Below are 22,787 nucleotides of genomic sequence, written 5' to 3'. Positions count from 1 at the left end.
GATTTTTCTAAACCCTGATGGAATGTCCTAATTACATCAGGCTCTCAGATAATTGACCAGAAATGATGCACGTAATCAACATTCTATAGAGCCTCCTAGATAAGAGTCTGTTGGCAGCTGGCTCTGAGTGGTCCCCAGTTGCCCTGGAAGTGCCCTTGAGGCTCCAGTTGCATGACAAATGAGACGGCCCACTAGATCCCCACTATAGCAATCTCCCCTCCAGCTGTGTGCACTTCAACCATACTGACCATTTGGACTGATTTCTCACTCCTGAATTGTATCAACTAAATCAACTAAGATTCTTACAGGGAAGTCTTTTCTAAAGACAGTTTTTATTTTTTCTTCTTTCCTTATTCTAACAAAATTCCCATCATAGCTCTGGTCCTTCCATGGGAGTGGGGATGGGTGGAACCAGGAATGGCAGTCCTAAATGCTTAGGAAATTATATATATATTTTCTTTCATGAGTATCTCTCCTTTTCTGACAGTTTTCATACCCATCAAATACTAATGTAACAAATTCCAAGAAACTATTATGAATGGGTGGCTTAGTTTAAACCAATTCACTAAACAAGATCTAAAGATACACAAGCACAAGTACACATGCTGGAATATACATATATACACTCCTACACACGCACACACACACATAAATTCTTATGTATATATGTGTCCATTTATGTGCTTACACATTCACACATTCAAGCATGACCTTCTTGAAGCATTACTTTGTTCAATAAGTAATCAATATTTAATAAACACAAAGTACTATTCTTGGCCTCTTGAAAAAATGATGAAAAAAATACATTTCCTAAATTTTAGGTACCATTATAATAATAGGGAGAAATTAGGCATGTTCACAAGAATAAACAGTATAACACAAGCACATAAGATTTAAAAAACCCCTTGATTTAACAGAGAATTATTATTTATTTCACCTAAAGATTCTTCCCTTATCAGATATCATCAACTCTAATTTATTTTAATGCAGAATTTTAAATGAATTCTAATTTTAAGTGAATTTTAAGATAAAATTATATTTGATCCTAAATACATTTTTAGTAATTCAACTATCTGAGAAAGTGATGATCACGTGTGTAGAGAGTTTAATGTTATTTATTGTAATAGGATATGAATATGTCACCAGTGAATTGATAGAACAGTAGATAATGCTTTCACTTCTTCCTGCTGAGGGTATGTGAACTATGTAAGTAATATATTCCCTTTTGAAATTCAAGTTACAAAATTTTGAACCATATCCAGTCAATTTTATCTTTTATTCTATCTAAATAAGAAACTATGCATTGAAAGTATTTTATGATCAGTTGTGGAAATATTCATAGCGGCTGTTTCTCACTCCAAGAAAAGTTAACGGCATCCTGACAAGTCTGCAGAGGCTGGAACCTTGGGTAGAAGCAATGAGGATGAAATGCCCATTTTCAATGAAATTCTAGCTTATTTCTGCCAGTTTTACAAAAAAAAAGTGCATAACTTCCTTTGGTCTTCATTCTAGAAGGTGGGATGAATTGCATGGTTTTAAAAAGCCTTAAGTTGCAACTCTGTGGAGTCCTTCAGAGTAAGCAGACCTGGTAAAACTGGTGACTGGTTATCCGGGCAGGAGTTGGAGCAGCTGAAGCCCTGTTACCACTTGCTTCATTACCTTGGGTTTTCTTCTTTTAACCTCTCCTTGAAAACTTTTACAGTACATCCATCAAAATAAAAACAGTAATTGAAGAGGCCACATGCTGGATGAATATAGTGATGAGGACCACCTCATCACAGAAACTGTAAGTAAGAAATATGTGCTCCTTCTTTCCGCATTGCTTCCCACAGCACCTAATTTAACCCAGTAATTTCTCAGTAAATGAAAGCAGCAAATGACGGTGAGCAAAGGCAGACAGAAAGGTCTAAGTTCAAATCCCAGCACTGCCACTTCCTTGTGGAGAAGGGAATAGTAATGCCTTTCTCAAAAAATTGTTGAAAGGGTTAAATGAATCTTTGTTTCTTTCTCTCTTTTACACACACACACAAACACATTTGAAGCATATAAAGGGCAGAGAAAAAAATTGAAATATTCATTAATAACTCACAGCTTGGCATGTTTTTCTGTTTTGCAAGAGATGCATCGCTGGATGGTCGACTGATTAACTCCATAGATTCCAAGCCATGTAAAAGTTCCTCCCACTGAGATTGTCCAAAAAGTATGCCTCCTGAGAGGATCTACATCAAAGCTATGAGGCAGACAGAAGTGAGTGAACAAATACATTCCTTTGATGCCCAAATATTATTTTAGGTGATGAGGTCATGTGACTAAATCTTTATAAAACAAGAAAAGTAGCATTGGACATACTCAAATATATTTAGTCGAGATCCATTTGCTGATTGCTCTAATACATTGTGTAATCCACCAGCATTGGCTGATCCTTGAATGAGAACCGTTAAGAAGCCCACAGTCATGACAACCATCTGAAATGCATCGGTCCACACCACTGCTTTTAATCCTCCCTGAAATGAAGAGAATGGATGCGAGTTCTTAAAAATGAAGCCTCAACTCTTCCATTTCTGCACAGCCTCTCTGCTAATGCATCTTTCTTTCTCCCTTTTCTCCCTTTCTTCCCCCTTCTCTCCCTCCCTCCCTCCCTCTTTCTCAATCTCTCTTTCTCTCTCCCTCCCTCCCTTCCTTCTTTCCTCCCTCCCTCCCTCCATCCCTCTTTCTTTCTCTCTTCCTCTTTCTTTCTTTCTCTCTTCCTCTTTCTTTCTGTCTTTCTTTCTTTCTTTCTTTCACCACTGAGCACCTTTTATGTGCCAAGTTTATTGAGGATGATCACCTGGGTCTGGCTTGTACAATTTGAGATTTTTTTTTTTTTTTTGTAAATTTAGTGCAGTGAATAAATTTGGGGAAACTGAGATGGTAGGCTACTGAAAAAGAACTAGGAAGGAATGATAGATTCCAGACATTCATGGAGAAAGGCGTTTTAAGAGCTAGAGGATGGTCAAATAGTGAGGTGAGCAAACCAGAGTGTCAGGAGGGTGAATCTAACAGTAGACCTCAGGAGACGGTGATTCGGCAATAGGTTAGAGCAGTGGTTATCAAACCTGGATCCTTTTTAGAGTTACTTGGGGAATTTGAAAACAAACAAAAAAATCAATGTCTGAGCCCTATCCCCAGGAATTCTGAATAAATTGAGGTCTGGGCTGGGACCCAGTTCTAAGTGTTTTTTACAGCTCCCCAGGTGATTCTAATGTACAATTCTAGTCGGGACTATGTGGGCAAGAAGAAAGGAGGAAAGAAAGAGGCTGCTGGAGAATCCCTTAGGAACATGGCAAAGGTGCCATGAGCAAATTAGGAAAGATTAAATGAAATGATATATTTTAAAAGTACTTTGAAAATGAATAAGCACTATGTGAATGAAAGGATGTGGTATTTTTAACATTGAAACATAGAATTATCCCCAGTTACTCCCCCAGAGTGTCAAGAACATCTGTGAAAAGATGACAGGCTTCGTCTTTATCTTGAGAAGAAAGAAGACACTGGATTTGTCTCATCATTTCTCGTGTAGTTAAAATTAAAATGTAATTTAAAAATAGACATAAAAGTCCCTTCCACATGCATTGTGCTTCTATATTCTGTTCAATTTCCAATTTGAGAAATATTCAATCTCTTACTTCCACCTTCCAAGAGTGGTATTTTGATTTTCTTTAAAGGCATTGAGACTTCTAAACCCAAATCACAATATCAGATTTTAGTGATATGAAGACCAAATATCAAAGACCTCAGTTTTCAGAGGCTACTTGGCATGGGTTATATGCATAAACCTGAACTTGAGCTAGACCTGGGGCAAGAGAACAAACCACTTCATCACCACTTTAACAAATGTGCTTCAAAAGGCAGATAACTATAGCTACCATGAAAACTTCTCTTCTTTTTTTTTTTTTAAATCTCTTCCACTGGATATCTTAACTATGCTACACATCCACAGGATTAACAGAGTAAAGAAACTGCTCTATGAGCAAAAGTGTTAGATAACTGAGCCACCAGTTTGGTGAGACATTGAAGCCTGTGTTCTGGCAAGAGGTAGGAGATGGAACAGAGGTGTGGTGAGAAGAGGTTAGATGGGTGGATTGACTCACAGACTGAAAGATTTCCAACACTAGATTAAGAAGCTTACACTTTATCCTGTGAACAATGGGAAGCAAGGAGAGAATTAGGTCAGTCAAGTGGCGTGAAGAGATAGATGTTTTAAGAAGATTAAGTTAACAGAGGCATGCAGGGTGGAGGGAAACACTGAAATCAATTAAGAGGTAATACATTTAGCTTATTATTGTTTATTGTGATGATTAAAGTATCCAGACTTGTTTCTGACATCTTTTTGGTTTCTATTTGTTCTACTTTTTCTGTATTTTTTTCTTCTCTTGCTTAAATCAATTGCAGTTTTGTTTTGCTTTGTTTTAATTCCCTTTTTCTACTCTGATTGTTTTATTTAAATGAGTCCCCTTGAAATTTTGCCATGAATTTTTCATTTAGAGTCTAAATTTTTAAAACGTCTTAATCCCCAGCAATTCAAGGATTAAAAAAATCTTTAAGTCTAATTACTCTCTTCCTGATTTACATGCTATTGATGTCCAAATGAAAGTTATTCTTTTTCTTAATCGCAAAATTACATATAATAGTAATCATTATTATATTTATAATATTATAAACTATATTATTAGATACTATATAAATTATGCCATACTATAAAATTATTGCTGTTTTCATTAAGCAACGGAAATTGTTTGACTAGACTTACTAAACGTGTACTATTTTATTTTCTTATCATTACTTCTCCCATCAAAAACTGGATAATTTTCCTTCTTCCCACAGTATTTCCTCTAGGTTTTTCTCAGGGGAAGATATGTTAGAGGTAATTTCTCTCAGTTCTTGACAGTCAGTTTCTGAAAGAGAGTTTTGCTAAATACACAATTATAACTGACAATTGTTTTCCTTCAGTGCTTTGAAGATATTATTCCACTGTTTCTGGCTTCCATTACTGTTGCTAAGCAATGCATCTAGTTATCCTCCTATGGCCAGTTACTTCAGAGCCACTAATCTGTCACATACGGCCAGGCATGTAAGGAATAGGAGACTATTTTTAATTTAGGTAGGAGGAGTATGTCTGGAATAGAATTATGGTAGTGAGAATGGAATGGAAAAAAAAATAAGATAAAACTGTAGTGCAAAGAAAAGGTAGAATTTGCAAGTATGAAAAGAGAGATAAGAGCATTTTAAAATTGTATGTCATCATGATATATGTTAAAAGAGTAAGTGATATGCACACAAGGCCAAAATACATGGATGGTGCTATATGATAATACATCAATTACTTTATTTTTCTCTGTAAAGGAGTTAGGAGAATCCAACTATCTGGGGACCATTACCATATTCTTAACTGGTTACTTAAAGCCTCCATATATGGTACCAATGACTCAGAAGAATAATGATTTCTATTGCAGGGCATGGCAAATAATAGGTGCTCAATGAACATTTGTTGAACTAAACCGATTGTAACAATTATATAAATATAATTGCCAATACCACCCAGTTTCCTTAGTTAAAACTGACCATGTATAAGACCAAATGTTAAATGTAATCCAAACTTATCCATCTATAAGAGACAAAAACAAGTTGTGGAATCCTCAAGTTTACAAAATACCAGCCATCCTTGATCGTTCATTCATGCATTTTGTATTCCTCAACCAGTAGACAGTGAAGTATAAATATTACCTATGGTTTATAATCACTGTTAATGAGCACTTTTTTTTCTCAGTAGTTGCATATGGTCACCTACCCTCTGAACACGGAGATATTTCTGTCATTAAATCTTCTCTTAGCCATGGCTTTCTCAAATGAGTCCAGAGCCCAAATTCTATTAATGGTCGGTACTGAAAAGAATTTTAAACAAAACAGCGGCACTTTCCTCTGGAAACTGTGACAGAGAAGCCAGCATATTTCTATCTAATTGTGGGATAGCAATTTCTGCTATACTTAGATGCCCTGTTGTTGGAAATTAGCCCTTATCTCATATTAAGAGATAGTGCTAAATATTTTTTCACAGCTAGATACATACCAGGGTACAGTAGAATGTGCAAACAATTCCTGTTGCAAACACAGAGCCCCAGAGATCAAACCCAGTCACTACGAAAGGAGAAAAAATATTGAAAGACATTTCTCTAAGGAAAGTAATAGAACAAACTTTATGAGGAAAAAGTCACAATATTTTTGTCTGTGTTCTTTGTGCACAAACAGAAATCAAATTAGAGTTGTCTCATTAAATTTTCTCACCTCTGATAAAGGTTATTTTAATACATTATTATACCTCAACCCAGCCCATAATTTTCATGTAATGCTAAAAGCCAAATTATTCCTCTTAAGATTCTGGAGCTTCCAATCTCTGCACCAATTGTTTGTTTGTTTGTTTTTCTTAACAAATTTAGTCTGAGTACTTTGAAACCACCTAAACATTGACCATGAATAAATATTTCTCATTATAATCACATAGCACAATTAAATTGAGTACTGAGGACTTCTAATATTACAGGTATTATTATGAAATTCTTTTCACTTTTGTTTCTTCTTTCCTTTTTTTCCCTAGGATTCTATTCTTTCAAAGGGGTAAGGTATAAACCTTAAAATAATTACTACAAGCACATTTTACTCATGTATTCAGAGTATCTACTTCATAAGATTACTGAGAAAGGACCATATATTATAGATGACCTTATTTAGTGGTTGTGTATATACCATACAAAATTGTCAAACTTACTTTTACCAAAGGAGAAAGAGAAGGAGTAGGGATAAGTTAGTAGTATGGGATTACTGAAACACACTACTATACATACCTCACACCAGTCAGAATGGCCATCATGAAAAAATCTACAAAAATAAATGCTGGAGAGGGTGTGGAGAAAGGGGAACCCTCTTGCACTGTTGGTGGGAATGTAAATTGATACAACCACTATGGAAAACAGTATGGAGGTTCCTCAAAACACTAAAAATAGAATTACCATATGACCTAGCAATCCCACTACTGGGCATATATCCTGAGAAAACCATAATTCAAAAAGACACATGCACCCCAATGTTCATTGCAGCACTATTTGCAATAGCCAGGTCATGGAAACAACCTAAATGCCCATAGACAGATGAATGGCTAAAGATGTGGTACACATACACAATGGAATATTACTCAGCCATAAAAAGGAATGAAGTTGGGTCATTTGTAGAGACATGGATGGACCTAGAGACTGTCATACAGAGTGAAGTAAGTCAGAAAGAGAAAAACAAATATTGTAGGTTAATGCATATATTTGGAATCTAGAAGAAAAGTACAGATGAACCGGTTTGCAAGGCAGAAATAGAGACACAGATGTAGAGAACAAACGTATGGATACCAAGGGGGGAGAGTGGGGGTGGGGGTGGCAGTGGTGGGATGAATTGGGAGATTGGGATTGACATGTATATACTAATATGTATAAAATAGATTACTAATAAGAACCTGCTGTATAAAAAAATAAATAAATAAACATAAAATAAGCCACAGGCATCCCAGTGTTCATTGCACTATTTACAATAGCTAGGACATGGAAACAACCTGAATATCCAATGACAGACAAATGGATAAAGAAGATGTGGTACATATGCACAATGGAATATTACTCAGCCATAAAAAAGAATGAAATTGGGTCATTTGTAGAGATGTGGATGGACCTAGAGTCTGTCATACAGAGTTAAGTAAGTCAGAAAGAGAAAAACAAATATTGTATATTAACACATATATGTGGAATCTAGAAAAATAGTACAGATGAACCTATTTGCAAGGCAGGAATAGAGACGCAGATGTAGGGAACAGACATGTGAACATGGGGGGTGGGGAAGGAGAGGGTGGAATGAATTGGGAGATTAGGATTGACATATATACACTACCATGTGTAGAATAGGCAGCTAGTGGGAACCTGTTGTATAGCACAGGGAGATTAGCTCAGTGCTCTGTGATGACCTAGATGGGTGGGATTGTGGGTGAGGGTGGGAGGGAAGTCCAACAAGGAGGGGATATATGTATACTTATAGCTGATTCACTTCATTATACAGCAGAAACTAACACAACATTGTAAAGCAACTATACTCCAATAGAAAAAAAAGATAAACAACAATGATTTACTGTATAGCACAAGGAACTATATTCAATATCTTGTAATAACTTATAATGGAAAATAATTTGGAAAAAAATATATACAACTGAATAACTTTGATGTACAATCTAACAAAACATACTGTAAATCAACCATACTTCAAAAAAAATTGCCATAACTTCAGTGATTAGAAAACAAGCAATAATCAAATTGGGTGTTTGGAACCATGTGGATAAAATCAAGTAACTAGTTATTTGCTTTATTTTCAGTGTTCAGTTTGTAGAGCTTTATGTTGTGACAACTACAGTAATTCAAGCACCCTAACCACAGGAATGTCTCCTCAACAAGATGTTGTGTGTATATTTCTCAAGGTGACAAGGCATATATACAAATGGTGGACAGTGCAAGAGTGTGTCGCTAGCTCACCTTGATTGAGGGCCAGAGCAGGAGCATACACCACCACTCCTGTGTAGAGAATCTGGGGGATAGACAAGAATCAGGTGAACAGTGAGAAAAGTGACACAGAAAGTAAGCCTGCCTAAAAAATTCCTTATGACCTTAGAGCTACATTTCCTTAAACTTCTTCATCAAACACTTCAATCCCATGCACTCTTGTTTTGAAATCCTTGGCTACTGTAACTAATTTGCAGAAGGGATAATCATGCGATGGAGGAAGAGTGTTGGACTTTTAAGATGGCTGCATATTTTGAGATTTTATGGCTAGATCTGGTATATTTCTGAAGGATATGAAAATATGGTTCAAGTTAAGTTTTTGATTCACCCTTCCACTACCCCATCATACACATATCACCATGACACAAACACATTTTAGCAATTTGAAATATAAATTTTAGAGTGGAGATGGAAATAATCCATGATTAGAGCACCATGCAGGGAAAACTACCAACATGGGTGATCTTCATAGGGGGTATATCTTCAAGCTCCCAGAACTGATGGAAGTGAATGGAGTCCCATTTAATTTTAAATGAAATTTCACCATTTAGAGATCCATGCGGGGTTTTTTTTCTTTTTTTTTTGCGGTACGCGGGCCTCTCACTGTTGTGGCCTCTCCCGTTGCGGAGCACAGGCTCCGGACGCTCAGGCTCAGCAGCCATGGCTCACGGGCCCAGCCACTCCGTGGCATGTGGGATCTTCCCGGACCGGGGCACGAACCCGTGTCCCCTGCATCGGCAGGTGGACTCTCAACCACTGCGCCACCAGGGAAGCCCCGAGTGGGAGTTTTGATTAAGAAAAGAGAAGGTAGTTAACTTCTAGCAGAAAGTTCTTGGTGAGTCATGGGAAATGCATTGAGGGTGTCCCACAGGCAAGTGTGGGGCAGAAAGAGGGCACCCTAGAACCCAGGAGAGGAGTCCAAAAGGGGAATGTGGGAATATTGGTTTGAGAGTATAGTCTTAAACAGATTTTCAGCAAAACGGGTATTTCTGGTTCAACATAATTTACTAGTAAAAAAACAAAACAAAACAGAATTAGTTACCAGATCATTTCATATCAAAAGCAACTTGAACAGGTTAAATAAGAGTTCAAAATAAATGTAAGAAAAAGCTTTTTTTCCCTTGGTGGTTTATTATATATATATATATATATATATATTTGTTTGTCATTATTTGTACAGATATATGGGGTCTATGAAATGTGGAAATACCTTGATATAATCACTTGTCTTGAAAGTGCTATCCTTAGAAGAAAGTAGTTTCTTCTTAGTGTTGAATCTTTCTTTTAATTGTGTTAATTGCCCCCTGAAATATACAAACCCATACTTGTCACTCCCCAATCCACCTCTGCAGCAACCCTTACCCCTTACCGTCTGCAAAATGTAGATGACTGTGGCTGTATAGCGAACTGGTTTGTTAAATCGTAGTTGTAAGTACTAGAAAGAACAGAGAGAAGGACATGCAAAGAATCAGCAAGTTTTATGTAAGGGCTGCTAAGAAGGTTTTCTGTTTTCTTGGTATTTCTCTGAGTTTGGTGCTTAGTTTATAACATGATTTTATGCTATCTGTACTTGGGAGAAAAGGAAACAAATTTGGATTATTTAAAGTCAAAGATATAGAAAAACTCAATTTTTGCTCAAGCTTCCCTTGATGGTCAGAGAAGATAAATGTTTTTTATTTTAAAATTGTTATTGCTTCAATAAAAACCAGATTTTCTGGCTCATTATCCAGGGCTCTTCTTACTGGATATGCTAAAGCCATTATTTCCTTTTATATCCCCACTGTCCCCAGATTCAGCTCAGGCCTTCCTTTCCTCTTTCCCAGATCAATGCAGTAGCCCCCTAACTGACCTCTCTGATTCCAAGCCTTGCCCACTCATTCCACCAACCACACACCTGCTGCATTGATTCTCCTAAAGCAGAACTCTGGTCATGTCATGCTTTTCCTCAAACTTTCCAGTGATTCTCTATCATTGACAAAACAAAATGCACATCCCAGGCTTGATATACTAAACTCTCTACTGTCTGATCCACACCCTTTCTGTCTTAGCTCCAATCACTAACACTCACATGATTTATTCTCCACATAAAATCATTATGTATAATTCAACCAGCATGCTTTGTACTCTGCAGATTTGTCCTTTGTGTAGGCAGATTTTCAGTGTGAGAGAGCCTCCCTCTCTCCAAATTCACCAATTCTTAGAGAATGGACTTGAGGATATGGGGAGGGAAGGGTAAGCTGGGACAAAGTGAGAGAGTGGCATGGACATATATACATTACCAAACTTAAAATAAATAGCTAGTGGGAAGCAGCCACATAGCACAGGGAGATCAGCTCGGTGCTTTGTGACCACGTAGAGAGGTGGGATAGGGAGGGAGATGCAAGAGGGAAGAGATATGGGAACATATGTATATATATAACTGATTCACTTTGTTATAAAGCAGAAACTAACACACCATTGTAAAGCAATTATACTCCAATAAAGATGTTAAAAAACAAACAAACAAAAAAAAGGATAGCCCAATTGCCATTCCTAGTCCTACTCATACTTTCTCCTCTGAGCATTTAGGGCAACTATATTAAACTTCTTTCATATGTAATAACACTTGATCACCTGCTGCCTTGTATTTTAGTGTTGGATTCACATATCTTACTGTATTTGTTTCGTGTGGTTACTGTAACAAAATATCACAAATTTGGTGGCTTAATGTAACAGAAATGTGTTCTCTTACAGTTCTGGAAGCCAGGAGTTCAAAATCAATTTCACTGGGCCAAAATCAAAGTGTTGGCAGGGCTCTGCTCCCTCTGGAGGTCTTAGGGAATAATTTACTTCTAGCTTCTTTGGAGTTTTTGGTGGCTGCAGGCAGTCCTTTAGCTTTTAGCTTTATCACTCTAATCTCTGCCTCTTTGGTCACACTGCCTTTTCTTCTGTCTATCAAATCTCCTTCTGCCTTTCTCATATAAATATGATCATACTTAAGGCCTACCTGGTTAAACCAGGATAATCTCTCCATCTCAAGATCCTTAATTTAATTAACTTTACAAAGATCTCTTTTTCTAAACCATATAAGGTAACAGTCACAGGTTCCTGGGATTAGAACATTTATTATGATTTTTAGAGGGAAGGGGATGCATTTTTCAGCCTACCACACTTACTTTCCCTGGTACATGTAAACAGGGTCTTATTTTATTCATTTTATCTTCGTCTTTCATGTATTCATTCATTTAACAAATATTTATTGCTTACCCTCTCTATGGCATTCTGCTATACAATGATAGTAAATATTATATAGTTCATGTCACAAAGGATTTTACAGATTAGAGGAGACCATTAACAAATTTATACTAAAGTAAAGTTACAATGATGGTATGTACTAAAAGAAAAGCTACAGGGAGCTGTGAACACACTAAACAGATGGATCTGATTTACTGTTGGAAGTCAAGAAAGGTATTCCTGAACAAGTATTCTAGAAGGCACTAGTATTTGTCTTCCAGTGCATGATAAACATGTACTGAATGAACAAAATAAATGTTAAAAGTAACAAATGACTTGAGGGCTTAATATCCTGGTGGTAGTTCTTGGTAGTAATTTCTAATTGGTAGTGGTTCTTTCTTATTTAATTTAAGAAAAATCATTTTGATTAACCCAGGAGTTTACTGATGTGTCCTTTTCCTAGAAATGATACATAAGTAAGTGTTGATTGATGGCTTAAGGTGGAACCTTCTTTGAAACCCTAGAAAAGACTCCTCTTGACAGAATTGTCACTCAGTTTCACTCTAATCCACATCTCACAATTTACTGCTCAACCCTTCCCCCAAGGAAAGAACCACCTTATTTTCAGACCATCTTTCTTCAGACAACACATTCAGTACACTGTGAGTCAGGTAATAATCCAGTGGGTGTGTGACTGAGGGCACCAGGTACGAGGAAAATATTTTTAAAGAAGTAAGGAAGTCACTGAGAGAGGAACTGAAAGTCTCAGCTATCATAGGATAAAACAGTGCAAAATTTTAAGCTGAAGACAACATGGGTTCAAATCACATGTCCTTGGAAAGATTAGTTTATTGCACTAAACAATGGCCACCTCTTTCTAAAATTGGCATTTGTAGGATCTAATTGTATAGTGTACGATAACGTCAAGTGCAGGGACAGGAATATAGTGGGATCTTAGTGACTGTAGTAGTCATTGTGGGTGTGACCCCTGGAGCTTATTGGCACTCTCTGTCCGAGTACATGTTGATAGCATCTAACTGCACCGGGATTTTCTGCTTGAGGGCTTTATCTCACCCCTTGCACAGGGCAGACTAGAAGTGCTTGGGGGTGTTATCATTGTCCTTTAGCCAATGACAAAAGGAAGTTGGACCAAAAAATCCCAGTTATTTTCATTTCAAGGAGGCCAACCCTGATATGTGATCTGTACTGCCCCCAGAAATCCCCAGTGAGATAGAACCTCAGTTGCTCACAATAACAACCTGCTCAAAAACATACCTTTTATTGGCTTCCTTTTTTTCCATGTCTTACTTACCACTTGCCTACCAATGCTTAATAGAATCATTTCCCTCCAAAATGACTTGCATTCAACTCCTTGTCTCAGGATTTGCCTCTGGTGGAACACAACTTAAGACAGTGATATTTCTACCAAATATGATTCAAGTGGAGACTGCAAAATTGCTTGTGTAATGAGCTGTGTCTTCTGGTTGACAGGGATTCTTTTTCCATCACATGAAGAACCCAGGATAGCCTACTAGAGGATGAAACCAAGTGTAGTATGCTACAAGCTGTCCCATCTGAGTGCCCCTAGACCAACGAGCCACTAACCAACCCACTAGCTGATGGCAGTTACAGAGATGGCCCCAAGTAAGACCAGAAGAACCTTATTGTCTTACTAGACTCTCTTGAGCTCAGGTCAGATCACTGATCCACAAAATTGTGAGCAGGTAAAATTGTTGGTTTAAGCAATTTATTTTGGAATGGTATGTTACACAGCAATAGATAACTGATATAAAATGTAGTATCAGAAGTGGAGAAATGTAGCAAAACCCAGACTATGTGATATTGGCTTTGGGACTGTTTGGCATATGAAGTCTAGGAAAGCAAAGGGGAAATTGTTCCTGAAAAATGGAAAGTTAGTGAGAAAACTGCTATAGGAATCTGCAAAAGTCAATGGTTTTAACATCTCAGTTTAGTTCCTCTAAATTCAGTCAATTCAGTCAAACTAGAGAGACAGTATTAAGAAAAAAATATATATATAAAAAGAACTAGATCAGAAGTAAGACACCTTGAATTCTAGTTTGAGCTTTGCCACTATCTCACTCTATAATCTAAGCCTCTGGTTTCTCATCCATGAAATAAGAGACTATTTGAACTGCACAATTCTCCATCTGAAAGATTGTATTCACTCACTCACATATCCAGTGGTCATCCTGGATCGGTGTATAGCTTTAACTACAGTCAAAAGTAAAAATGGAAGTTCAGCAGAAAAGTTGCATGCTTTGTGCTTGCTTTTAAAAATAGCACAGGTAACATTTACCGTCATGTTCGACTATTTTCAAAACCCCAAACCTGATATAGCCACACTATTTTCCATCTCAGGAAATAAGTCCACTTTTCATGTTGGTTCAAGTATCATGGAGCCATCCTTGACTCCTCTTTCTGTCTCACTCCCCACATGCAATTCATAAAAGAATCCTGGCACCTCTTCCCCCACCTTCAAAATTTCACTTGCATCATCCCCTCTGTCTCCATGCTAATACCATCATTCTTGCCTAGATTACAGCAATAGCTTCCTAACTAGACCCCCTGCTTCAGCAGTAAAAACCTTATAATTAACCTCATCATACAGCTAGAGTAATACTCTTAAAATACAAATCACATTAGAGCACTCTCCTGCCCAAACAGTGCAATGATCCATCTCACTGAGAGTAAAAACCAATCCTTATAATGACCTAAAAAAGGCCTCATAACATTGGTTAGACCCTATCACATCCTAAATATCCATTTTACAACAAATATTTTGTCACTTTATTTACTATACTGAAATAATACTCAATAATGATATCTTACACCTACACATCTAATTTCTCAAATTTTAAATATAATTACTAAAATGCCACAAATGTAATTTAAAGGAGAACTAAAAAGAAAGCAATTTACAGAAAAAAAAAAGTGTATAATCTATGCTTAGAAAACACTATGGAAGAAGTAGTAGCCTGGGCATTATAATGAAAAAGTCTGGATTAGAGAGAAGTAAGTAGTTCAGAAACTATTTAGTTTAAGAAGTCCAAGAAAAATGAGAAAGCAGGTAGACATCAGCTCACAAGGTAGTGTTAAGGGTAAATAATAGTACGCTGGATCTATTAATGCTTGATAAGAGAAAGAAGAAAGTAACTCTAAGTGAAGTGGAGACAACATGATGAGACCAATTATAAACTGTCCAAGTGGAGATAATGAAAATGTATGATATTGCAAATGAGCTGAGCCTAATTTATAACTTGAGGGTGAGAACAGTTCCTTATGCTTTGACACGGGAGAGGATAGTGACAAAGTAGCACAGATGACATAGATTCGTCTTGAAATCCCCCTGCATATCAAAGCATTTAAATAAGTTGGCTATTGCCAATCCCAAAACTCAATGACTTAAAAACCAAGGACTTAATATTTCTCACAATTTTTAGGATTGGCTGGGTGATTCCTCTACATGACTCTCCAGGGCTGCCATGGGGCTGCAATCAATGGGAAGGTTAGCTGGGGGAGAAAATCCAAGATGGCATCACTCACATGTCTGGTGATTGGTGTTGGCTGCTGGCCAGTGTGCTTCTGTTCTTCTCTACTTGTTCACTCATCCTCCAGAAGCTAGAACAACTAGACCCACTTCCTGACATAGCTATATCAGGACAATATTCCAAGAAGGCAAAAACAGAAGCTATAAGCCTCATGAGACTTAAGTTCCCAATTCACACATCACTTCTGCCACATGCTATTGGTCAAAGAAAGTCACAAGGCCTTCCCAGATTCAAGAGGTCAGGAAATAGATTCTACCCTTTGAGTTTTTACTACTTTAAAAGACCCTCGTAAGAATATCTATGGCTAGGTAGCAGAAAATGGATGATGAACAAATAAACATAAATTCAAGTTTCTATACAGAGATTGGTAGAAATTTGGGGACTGTAACAACAACAAGAACAATAATGATAAATAATATAAAACTCTTCCATGGCATTTACAACTTGCCAGGCTCTGTTAAAAGTATTTGCATATAATAACTCATTTATTCCTCACAGACATTCTTTAAGATAGGTAGTTTTATTATTCTTATTTTACATGTGTGAAAATCAGGTACAGAGAACGTAAGTCATTTTCCCAAAGTCATGCAGCTAGTTAAGCAGCAGAGCTAGTATTCAAAGCCAAGTAGCCTGAGTTTAAAATTCATGCCTTTAACCCCTATGCCACACTGCTAATTCTTTTTTTTTTTTTTGCGGTATGCGGGCCTCTCACTGTTGTGGCCTCTCCCGTTGTGGAGCACAGGCTCCGGACGCGCAGGCCCAGTGGCCGTGGCTCACGGACCCAGCTGCTCCGCGGCATGTGGGATCTTCCCGGACCAGGGCACGAACCCGTGTCCCCTGCATCGGCAGGCGGACTCTCAACCACTGCGCCACCAGGGAAGCCCCACACTGCTAATTCTTATAAAGAAAGAGGCAGTCCCAAAATATGTACTTTACACAATCTGAATTTCTTCTTATTAGGGTACTACAATTTAAAAAATATGTAAAAGGCAAAGGTAAATGGTAAATTAAATTCAATGAAAAGCTTATACGTCCTCTATCTGTACTGTCTGAAATCTCCTCAGTTATATATTTGCAATTGGTTTAATGTAGTAACTGAACTGTTTTACTAAAACTGTACAATCCACTGTACAATCTTGACTAAGTCATCTATCTGTATCTCCATTTTCTTAGCTGAAAAGTGACAATACACAATGTTCTTCGTGCTTTTCAGAATACTGATGTTAATAATAATACAAGTAATAACATCAGCTTTCCTTCATTGAGAATCTCCTACAAGTTAGACAGTATATTAGATGTTTACCTACAGGTTCTCATTTAATCATTGAAGTAGCCTCGTGGGCTTGACTTTGTTATTTCTGTTCTACAGATGGAAGGTGTAGGTGTCTGTAGATGTCTTTGGATACAAGTGTATCTGTATCCAAAGCTTAAGCTTTCCCCAATAACACTGCAATATTTTTTCCCATGATGTATAATTGCCCTGAAAATAGTGAGTGTTTTTCAACTATCATGTGTTATCATCAAGACAATGTGTATCACTAGAGAAAAAAGTAAGAATAACAAAACATGTTCAAGTGGAGAGGAAACAGCAACTACCTCCCAAAGTGAAGATGAAGGAAGTAGTTATCTTACCTCATATGTGCTGGTGATGCCAGATCTGTAGAACACAGGGATAAAGAGCTCTGATGTGAAGATGATCACAAATGCGTATGCAATGAAGAAGACGATGAAGGATGCCCCAAAGCGGTAGACCTCAGCCGGGGTCCCCAGGACAGTGACAGCGGACATGAAGCTGGCTGTCAGAGACAATGCCACGGGGCCAAAGGTCATTTGCCGTCCCCCAACCAGAAACTCCCTTGAAGTTGCCTTTTTTCTCTCCCTAATGGCAAAGAACACCCCAATTCCAGAGGAAATGACAAAGAGGGCTGCAAAGACTACATAATCCCAAACTTCAAAGTTCTTCACCTCCATGCTGGGAAGTATGGAACCAGAGAGTTGCTCTCAACCTGGTCTCAGGGAGAAGTTCTTTCCAAAAGCAAAGCTCAGTAGAGTAGATGCTTTTCCAGGAGAGGAGACTGTAGTTGTGAGAAGAGAATGATGACCAGAGGCACTTGTGTAGCACTTCGGAAACCAAGTTGTACTCAGGGAAGATCTCAAAAGTTGACGACAAAGAAGGATCTGGTAGTGGTACCAACAGATGAGAACTTGAAATCTGACCCTGGCCTGGAGCTGTCTTTCCCTCTGCTAAAGCATATGTCACAGAGAAGTAATTCAGATGTGTCCCGAAATTAATAACCACTGGGGGTGGAATGAACTTGCCAGATAACATGCTCTTTAATCTCCTAGATTTTTTTAAACTTAAGGTTAAACATTACTGGGAACCATAGAAGTGCTACAAGTTCACCACCTCAGCATTTTTAATGAGTGAAACAGAATCTGTAAAATGCCAACAAAACTATCACCTGTATCTTGCTTCCGAGTAAGGGAGGGTGAAGGTGTGTACTTGCAACTCTACGAGAAGTTGGGTGTGGGGGAAAAGGAGTAAAGAACGAGGGATCAGGAGACCTTTGCTCAAGTTGGTGTAAACTTAAGTGAGCTGTGAAATTGCTTATGAAATATTTAACCCCTCGGAGCTTCATCTGACATGGAATAATAACACCTCAGAGGGTTATGATGAGTCTTTAAGTGTCTCTGACTTTCTGACCCTCTTTTTCCTGATCAATAATTAGCTATTATGTGTGCTTATAGTGAAGCACCCTGGAACATAATAGAGTTGACTCTCTTTTGACTCTAGGCTTCAGAAAATAAATTTACCAACAATTAATAAATCGGTTGTAGTCCTCAGTTTTATCTTTTCTCTCTCTCCTTCATTTTGACCCATTCACAGCTCTTGTACACAGAGGTTAAGTTTTAGTTAAGACCAGGACAAATGAGAGAAAGAAGGTAAGAATCCAGTTATAGATTCTTTTTCTTATGTGCCTTAAAATTATTTTTTATTATTCCTCTTTTTAATTTTTTAAATTTTATATTGGAGTATAGTCGATTAACAATGTTGTGTTAGTTTCAGGTGTACAGCAAAGTGATTCAGTTATACATATACATATACATGTAGCTATTCTTTTTCAAATTCCTTTCCCATTTAGGTTATTACAGAATACTGGGCAGAATTCCCTCTGCTATACAGTAGGTCCTTGTTGGTTATCTATGTAAAATATAGCAGTGTGTACATGTCAATCCCACACTCCCTATCTATCCCTCCCCACAGCCTTCCCCACTGGTAACCATAAGTTCATTCTCTAAGTCTGTGAGTCTGTTTCTGTTTTGTACAGCAAAGGAAACCATAAACAAAACAAAAAACACACAGAATGGGAGAAAATATTTGCAAATGATGCAACCGACAAGGAATTAGTCTCCAAAATTTACAAACAGCTCATGAGCTCAATATCAAAAAGACAAACAACCCAATCAAAAAAATGGACAGAAGACCTAAATAGACATTTCTCCAAAGAAGACATAGAGATGGCCCAGAGGCACATGAAAAGATGCTTAACATCACTAATTATTAGAGAAATGCAAATCAAAACTACAATGAGATATCACCTCACACTTGTCAGAATGACCATCATCAAAAAAATCTACAAACGATAAATGCTAGAGAGAGTGTGGAGACAAGGGAACCCTCCTACACTGTTTGTGGGAATGTAAATTGGTACAGCCACTATGGAGAGCAGTATGGAAGTTCCTTAAGAAACTAAAAATAGAACTACCATATGATACAGAAATCCCACTCCTGGGCATATATCTGCAGAAAAACATGGTTTGAAAGGATACACACACCCCAATGTTCATTGCAGCGCTGTTTACAATAGCCAAGACATGGAGGCAACCTAAATGTCCATTGACAGGTGAATGGATAAAGAAGATGCAGTACATATATGCAATGGAATATTACTCAGCCATTAAAAAGAATGAAATCATGTCATTTGCAGCTACATGGATGGACCTGGAGATTATCATACTAAGTGAAGTAAATCAGACAGAGAAAGACAAATATCATATGATATCGCTTACATGTGTAATTTTAAAAAAATGATACAAATGAACTTATTTACAAAACAGCTATGGATTCTTGATTCTGCTCCTATTAGACTCTTTATTGTTCTGAAGTACCCACAGCAAGCCTCTGGAGGACAATTTCTCTACATCATTCATGCTTCTCCTGCCTTCTCAAAGGTCTTCCCCAACACCATCCCTACAAAACCAGTATGTTCCACAAGATCTAGTTCATGTCTACCTTGCTCTGTGGAGCCTTCCCTGACTCACATCTCCTGCTGCCCTCTCACCCAGCTCCTGTAGAAACAGGCTCCCTTGGTACCCACTTTTTACTCTGAGAATATCCTCACCTATTTTAAAGAATCTCTATGTGTAGGTCTGTATGAGCCAGTCAGCAGTTGTAGATGACCAACTCATTGAAGGCAGAGGCACAAGGCCTGGTACAGAGTGCCCAGTACATAGTTATTATGTAGCTATACATAGTTAGCTATTGTAGAAAGTAAGGAACTCATCCAAAAAGCAAAAGAAGAAAACAAAAATTATCCATAATGTCCAAAGCCAGAAATATTTCGTATCAAACAGAGGAAACTTTAATTTTGTTTTTGACATCTAAGTAATTGAATGCATCTTTGATTATTTGTTTAGTCTGGGTACTTTCTGCACTCCCTACTTTGATCCATGGATTTCAGTTTGACCACACAAAGCTTTGATGGTTGAAATATGCTTTTATTTGCAAAAAAATGTGCAAAAACTCTGCCAGGAGTTGTCTCTGTCCTGTTGTTTAAATTCCTCCTCTAAGTTTACACAGTTGATATAATCAGGGTTAATGGGAAAAATAGGTCTTTAATATTTTGTCTTAACCTTAGCTTTTACTAATTTGTACCATGGGGTATTCTAATTATATAACAGATTTTTATTTGTTAACAGTCTCAGCAGAAAATCAGAGCTCCAGCTTTCAGAAGCTTGACTATTTTATGCTTTAATATTAACATCACTTAAGTGTTAATGTTCAATCCACAAGGCATGTGGACAACTTGTACAAGTCTAGTGAATATTTATTCAAAACACTATTATTACATCAATGAAGTCCCGAGGTTAAATACTAGAAGCTTGTAGGTGAAGAGTTGATGAGTACTGCTGATTCAATTAAACTTCATCAAGAAACAGTATTATCTACATGGCTTCCACTGGTCTTGGACTTCAAAATAATGGGGAAGCAGAGTGGCTAATGGTTCGGGATGTGAACCTCATGCCTCTCACAGTAAAGTATTCCTTGCTTCCAACATTTTGCTATTTATAAGGCACAGCATTAATGTATTAATTTAATTCTCAGTTATTTTCTATTTCTTTACAGTTTCTCCCTTTGGTAGTATCCAGTGTCTTCATACTCTCTGTCTATCCCATTGAATCTCACTCTATACAAGGTTCATGCTGATTATAAAGCATAACACCCATTTATTCATAACTTTTCAGGGAAAACAAAAAGCCAACACATTCAATGGCTACGTAAGTTAGAAAGTACATCCCTATGTCAGAAATACTAACATGGGAAGAGAACAAAGGAAAATGTGCTTCTTTGGAGAAATCTCAGTATCTCCTGCACCCTCTTGCAGGGGCCTCCAAGGCCACCACCTCTACTTTATTCCTTTAGTGTAAAGCTGGGACCCCTGTTAGAATGTAAACACCATCACCTGCCACACACACACACACTCACACACACACACACACACACACACACACACACTATCTTAACAAGGCCCAGCTACTCAATTACCCTCTTGCCTAATAGGTTAGGTTTGTAGTTGCGATCATTAGTAGTTTCTGTAGTGTAAAATAGTTCTGCACCTGGCATAGAGTATTTATAATGGAAAAGAGGAAAACAGTTGGACATTGAATGCTACCAAGGTAAGGGTGGGGCGGAGGGTAAAGAACTGGAAGGATAGGGCATCCAGGGAAAAGAACCACTGTTGCAATATTCCTAATAGCAGGCTATGCACACCATGTTTACATTGCCCTAGGATAGAAAGGAGAAAAATAGGATAGGACTTGTCCATTTTGAGATTGTGTTATCACTATATTACCTTTTCATGGCTGTTATTTTGTTTTGTTTTGAATTTGGACAGGGAAGTGGCATGATCAGAACTGTGCCTCAGATAGATTAATTCATTCTAATAATCTTACATGATGAATGAATTTTTTAATCCAGTGGATATTATTAAGGGTGACTCAAAGAACTCCCCACATGGTAAGTAAGCTGTTTAAATGTGGTTGTGAAAGCAGTCCTCCCCATAAAGTTCTTTTCTCAATGATCATGCCTATCAAACCAACCCCTAGGAGACAAACTAGTGTGCCAAGCTACAGTTGAACAGAAATTATTATGCTTTTTATTCAAACGGCAAAGGGACTGCACCCATTTTTCTCTTCCAAGGGAAATTGAATAATTCCTATCCTGAGGAAGATAATTCTATATAATTCTTACAGAGACTGATGAAGAAGGGACCACATTCAAAAATTTTATCATAATAAAGAAAAACTACAAATCCAGAGTTTCTGCTCTTCCTTTGAGCAGAAGTCATGGCCTGGAGCTCTGTTGTAGAAGTCTCTTGATTAGCTGGTATTTTTATGAATATAGAAAGGTTAGGTTTGAGGAGAAAGTGAAGAAGCAAAAACTCTGCCTGCAAATTAATTAATTTTTTTTTCTTCTTTTATCCTTGGGAATGATGTTAGAGACATGGCATAGGAGTAAAGACAAGGAAGTGGTACACAAATGTGGATGGAGGCAGGGACATTTCTCAAAACTAGTGAGACTGTCTCAGTATAAGGGAGAGCCAAAGGGATTTTAACAATGGAAATAATTAATATTAAACTTTAAATTTATTCTAGCTTTGTTGAGATATAATAACATATAACATGTGTAAGTTTAAGGTGTACAACATGATGATTTGATGCACTTATATACTGCAAAATGGTTACCACAGTAGGATTCCATAACATCTCCATCACTGCACATAATTACCCCTTTTTGGTGAAGGGAAGGGTGAGAACATTTAAGATCTACTCTCTTAGCAACTGCCCAATATATAATACAATATTATTAACTATAGTCACCATACTGTCCATTAGACCCCCAAATAAACGTTAAGTTTTAGCCATGTTGTGCTGGAGTGTAGTTCCCGTCTTTTCTCCTAACCTTTAGGGAAAACCTCCTATATCACTGGTATTGTATTGATGTTTTATCATTTAATTAAAGGGGAAAAAATCTGTGTTCATCTTTGATCTCAAAATGGGGCAGGATGACAGAATATTAGTGAAGGAAGAGAGACACGAAGGA

General features: G+C 37.5%; 1 protein-coding gene across 1 annotated transcript in view; it reads right to left on the bottom strand.

The window, feature by feature from the left end:
- Nucleotides 1-17,374, bottom strand: part of SLC5A12 (solute carrier family 5 member 12) — a gene marked incomplete at both ends in the record, with an annotated part of 42,847 nt that extends 25,473 nt beyond the window's left edge. Inside the window, 6 exons of the mRNA XM_079708897.1 lie at nt 2,090-2,230; nt 2,350-2,504; nt 6,107-6,174; nt 8,595-8,646; nt 9,991-10,056; nt 17,036-17,374. Of these exons, the coding sequence (XP_079565023.1) occupies nt 2,090-2,230; nt 2,350-2,504; nt 6,107-6,174; nt 8,595-8,646; nt 9,991-10,056; nt 17,036-17,374 (821 nt within the window). The remainder of the gene's footprint in view (nt 1-2,089; nt 2,231-2,349; nt 2,505-6,106; nt 6,175-8,594; nt 8,647-9,990; nt 10,057-17,035) is intronic.
- Nucleotides 17,375-22,787: the final 5,413 nt, after the last annotated feature.

Source organism: Hyperoodon ampullatus (genome assembly GCF_949752795.1).
Source record: "Hyperoodon ampullatus genome assembly, chromosome: 7".
NCBI lineage: Eukaryota > Metazoa > Chordata > Mammalia > Artiodactyla > Ziphiidae > Hyperoodon > Hyperoodon ampullatus.
This window is presented reverse-complemented; position numbering and strand designations above follow the sequence as displayed.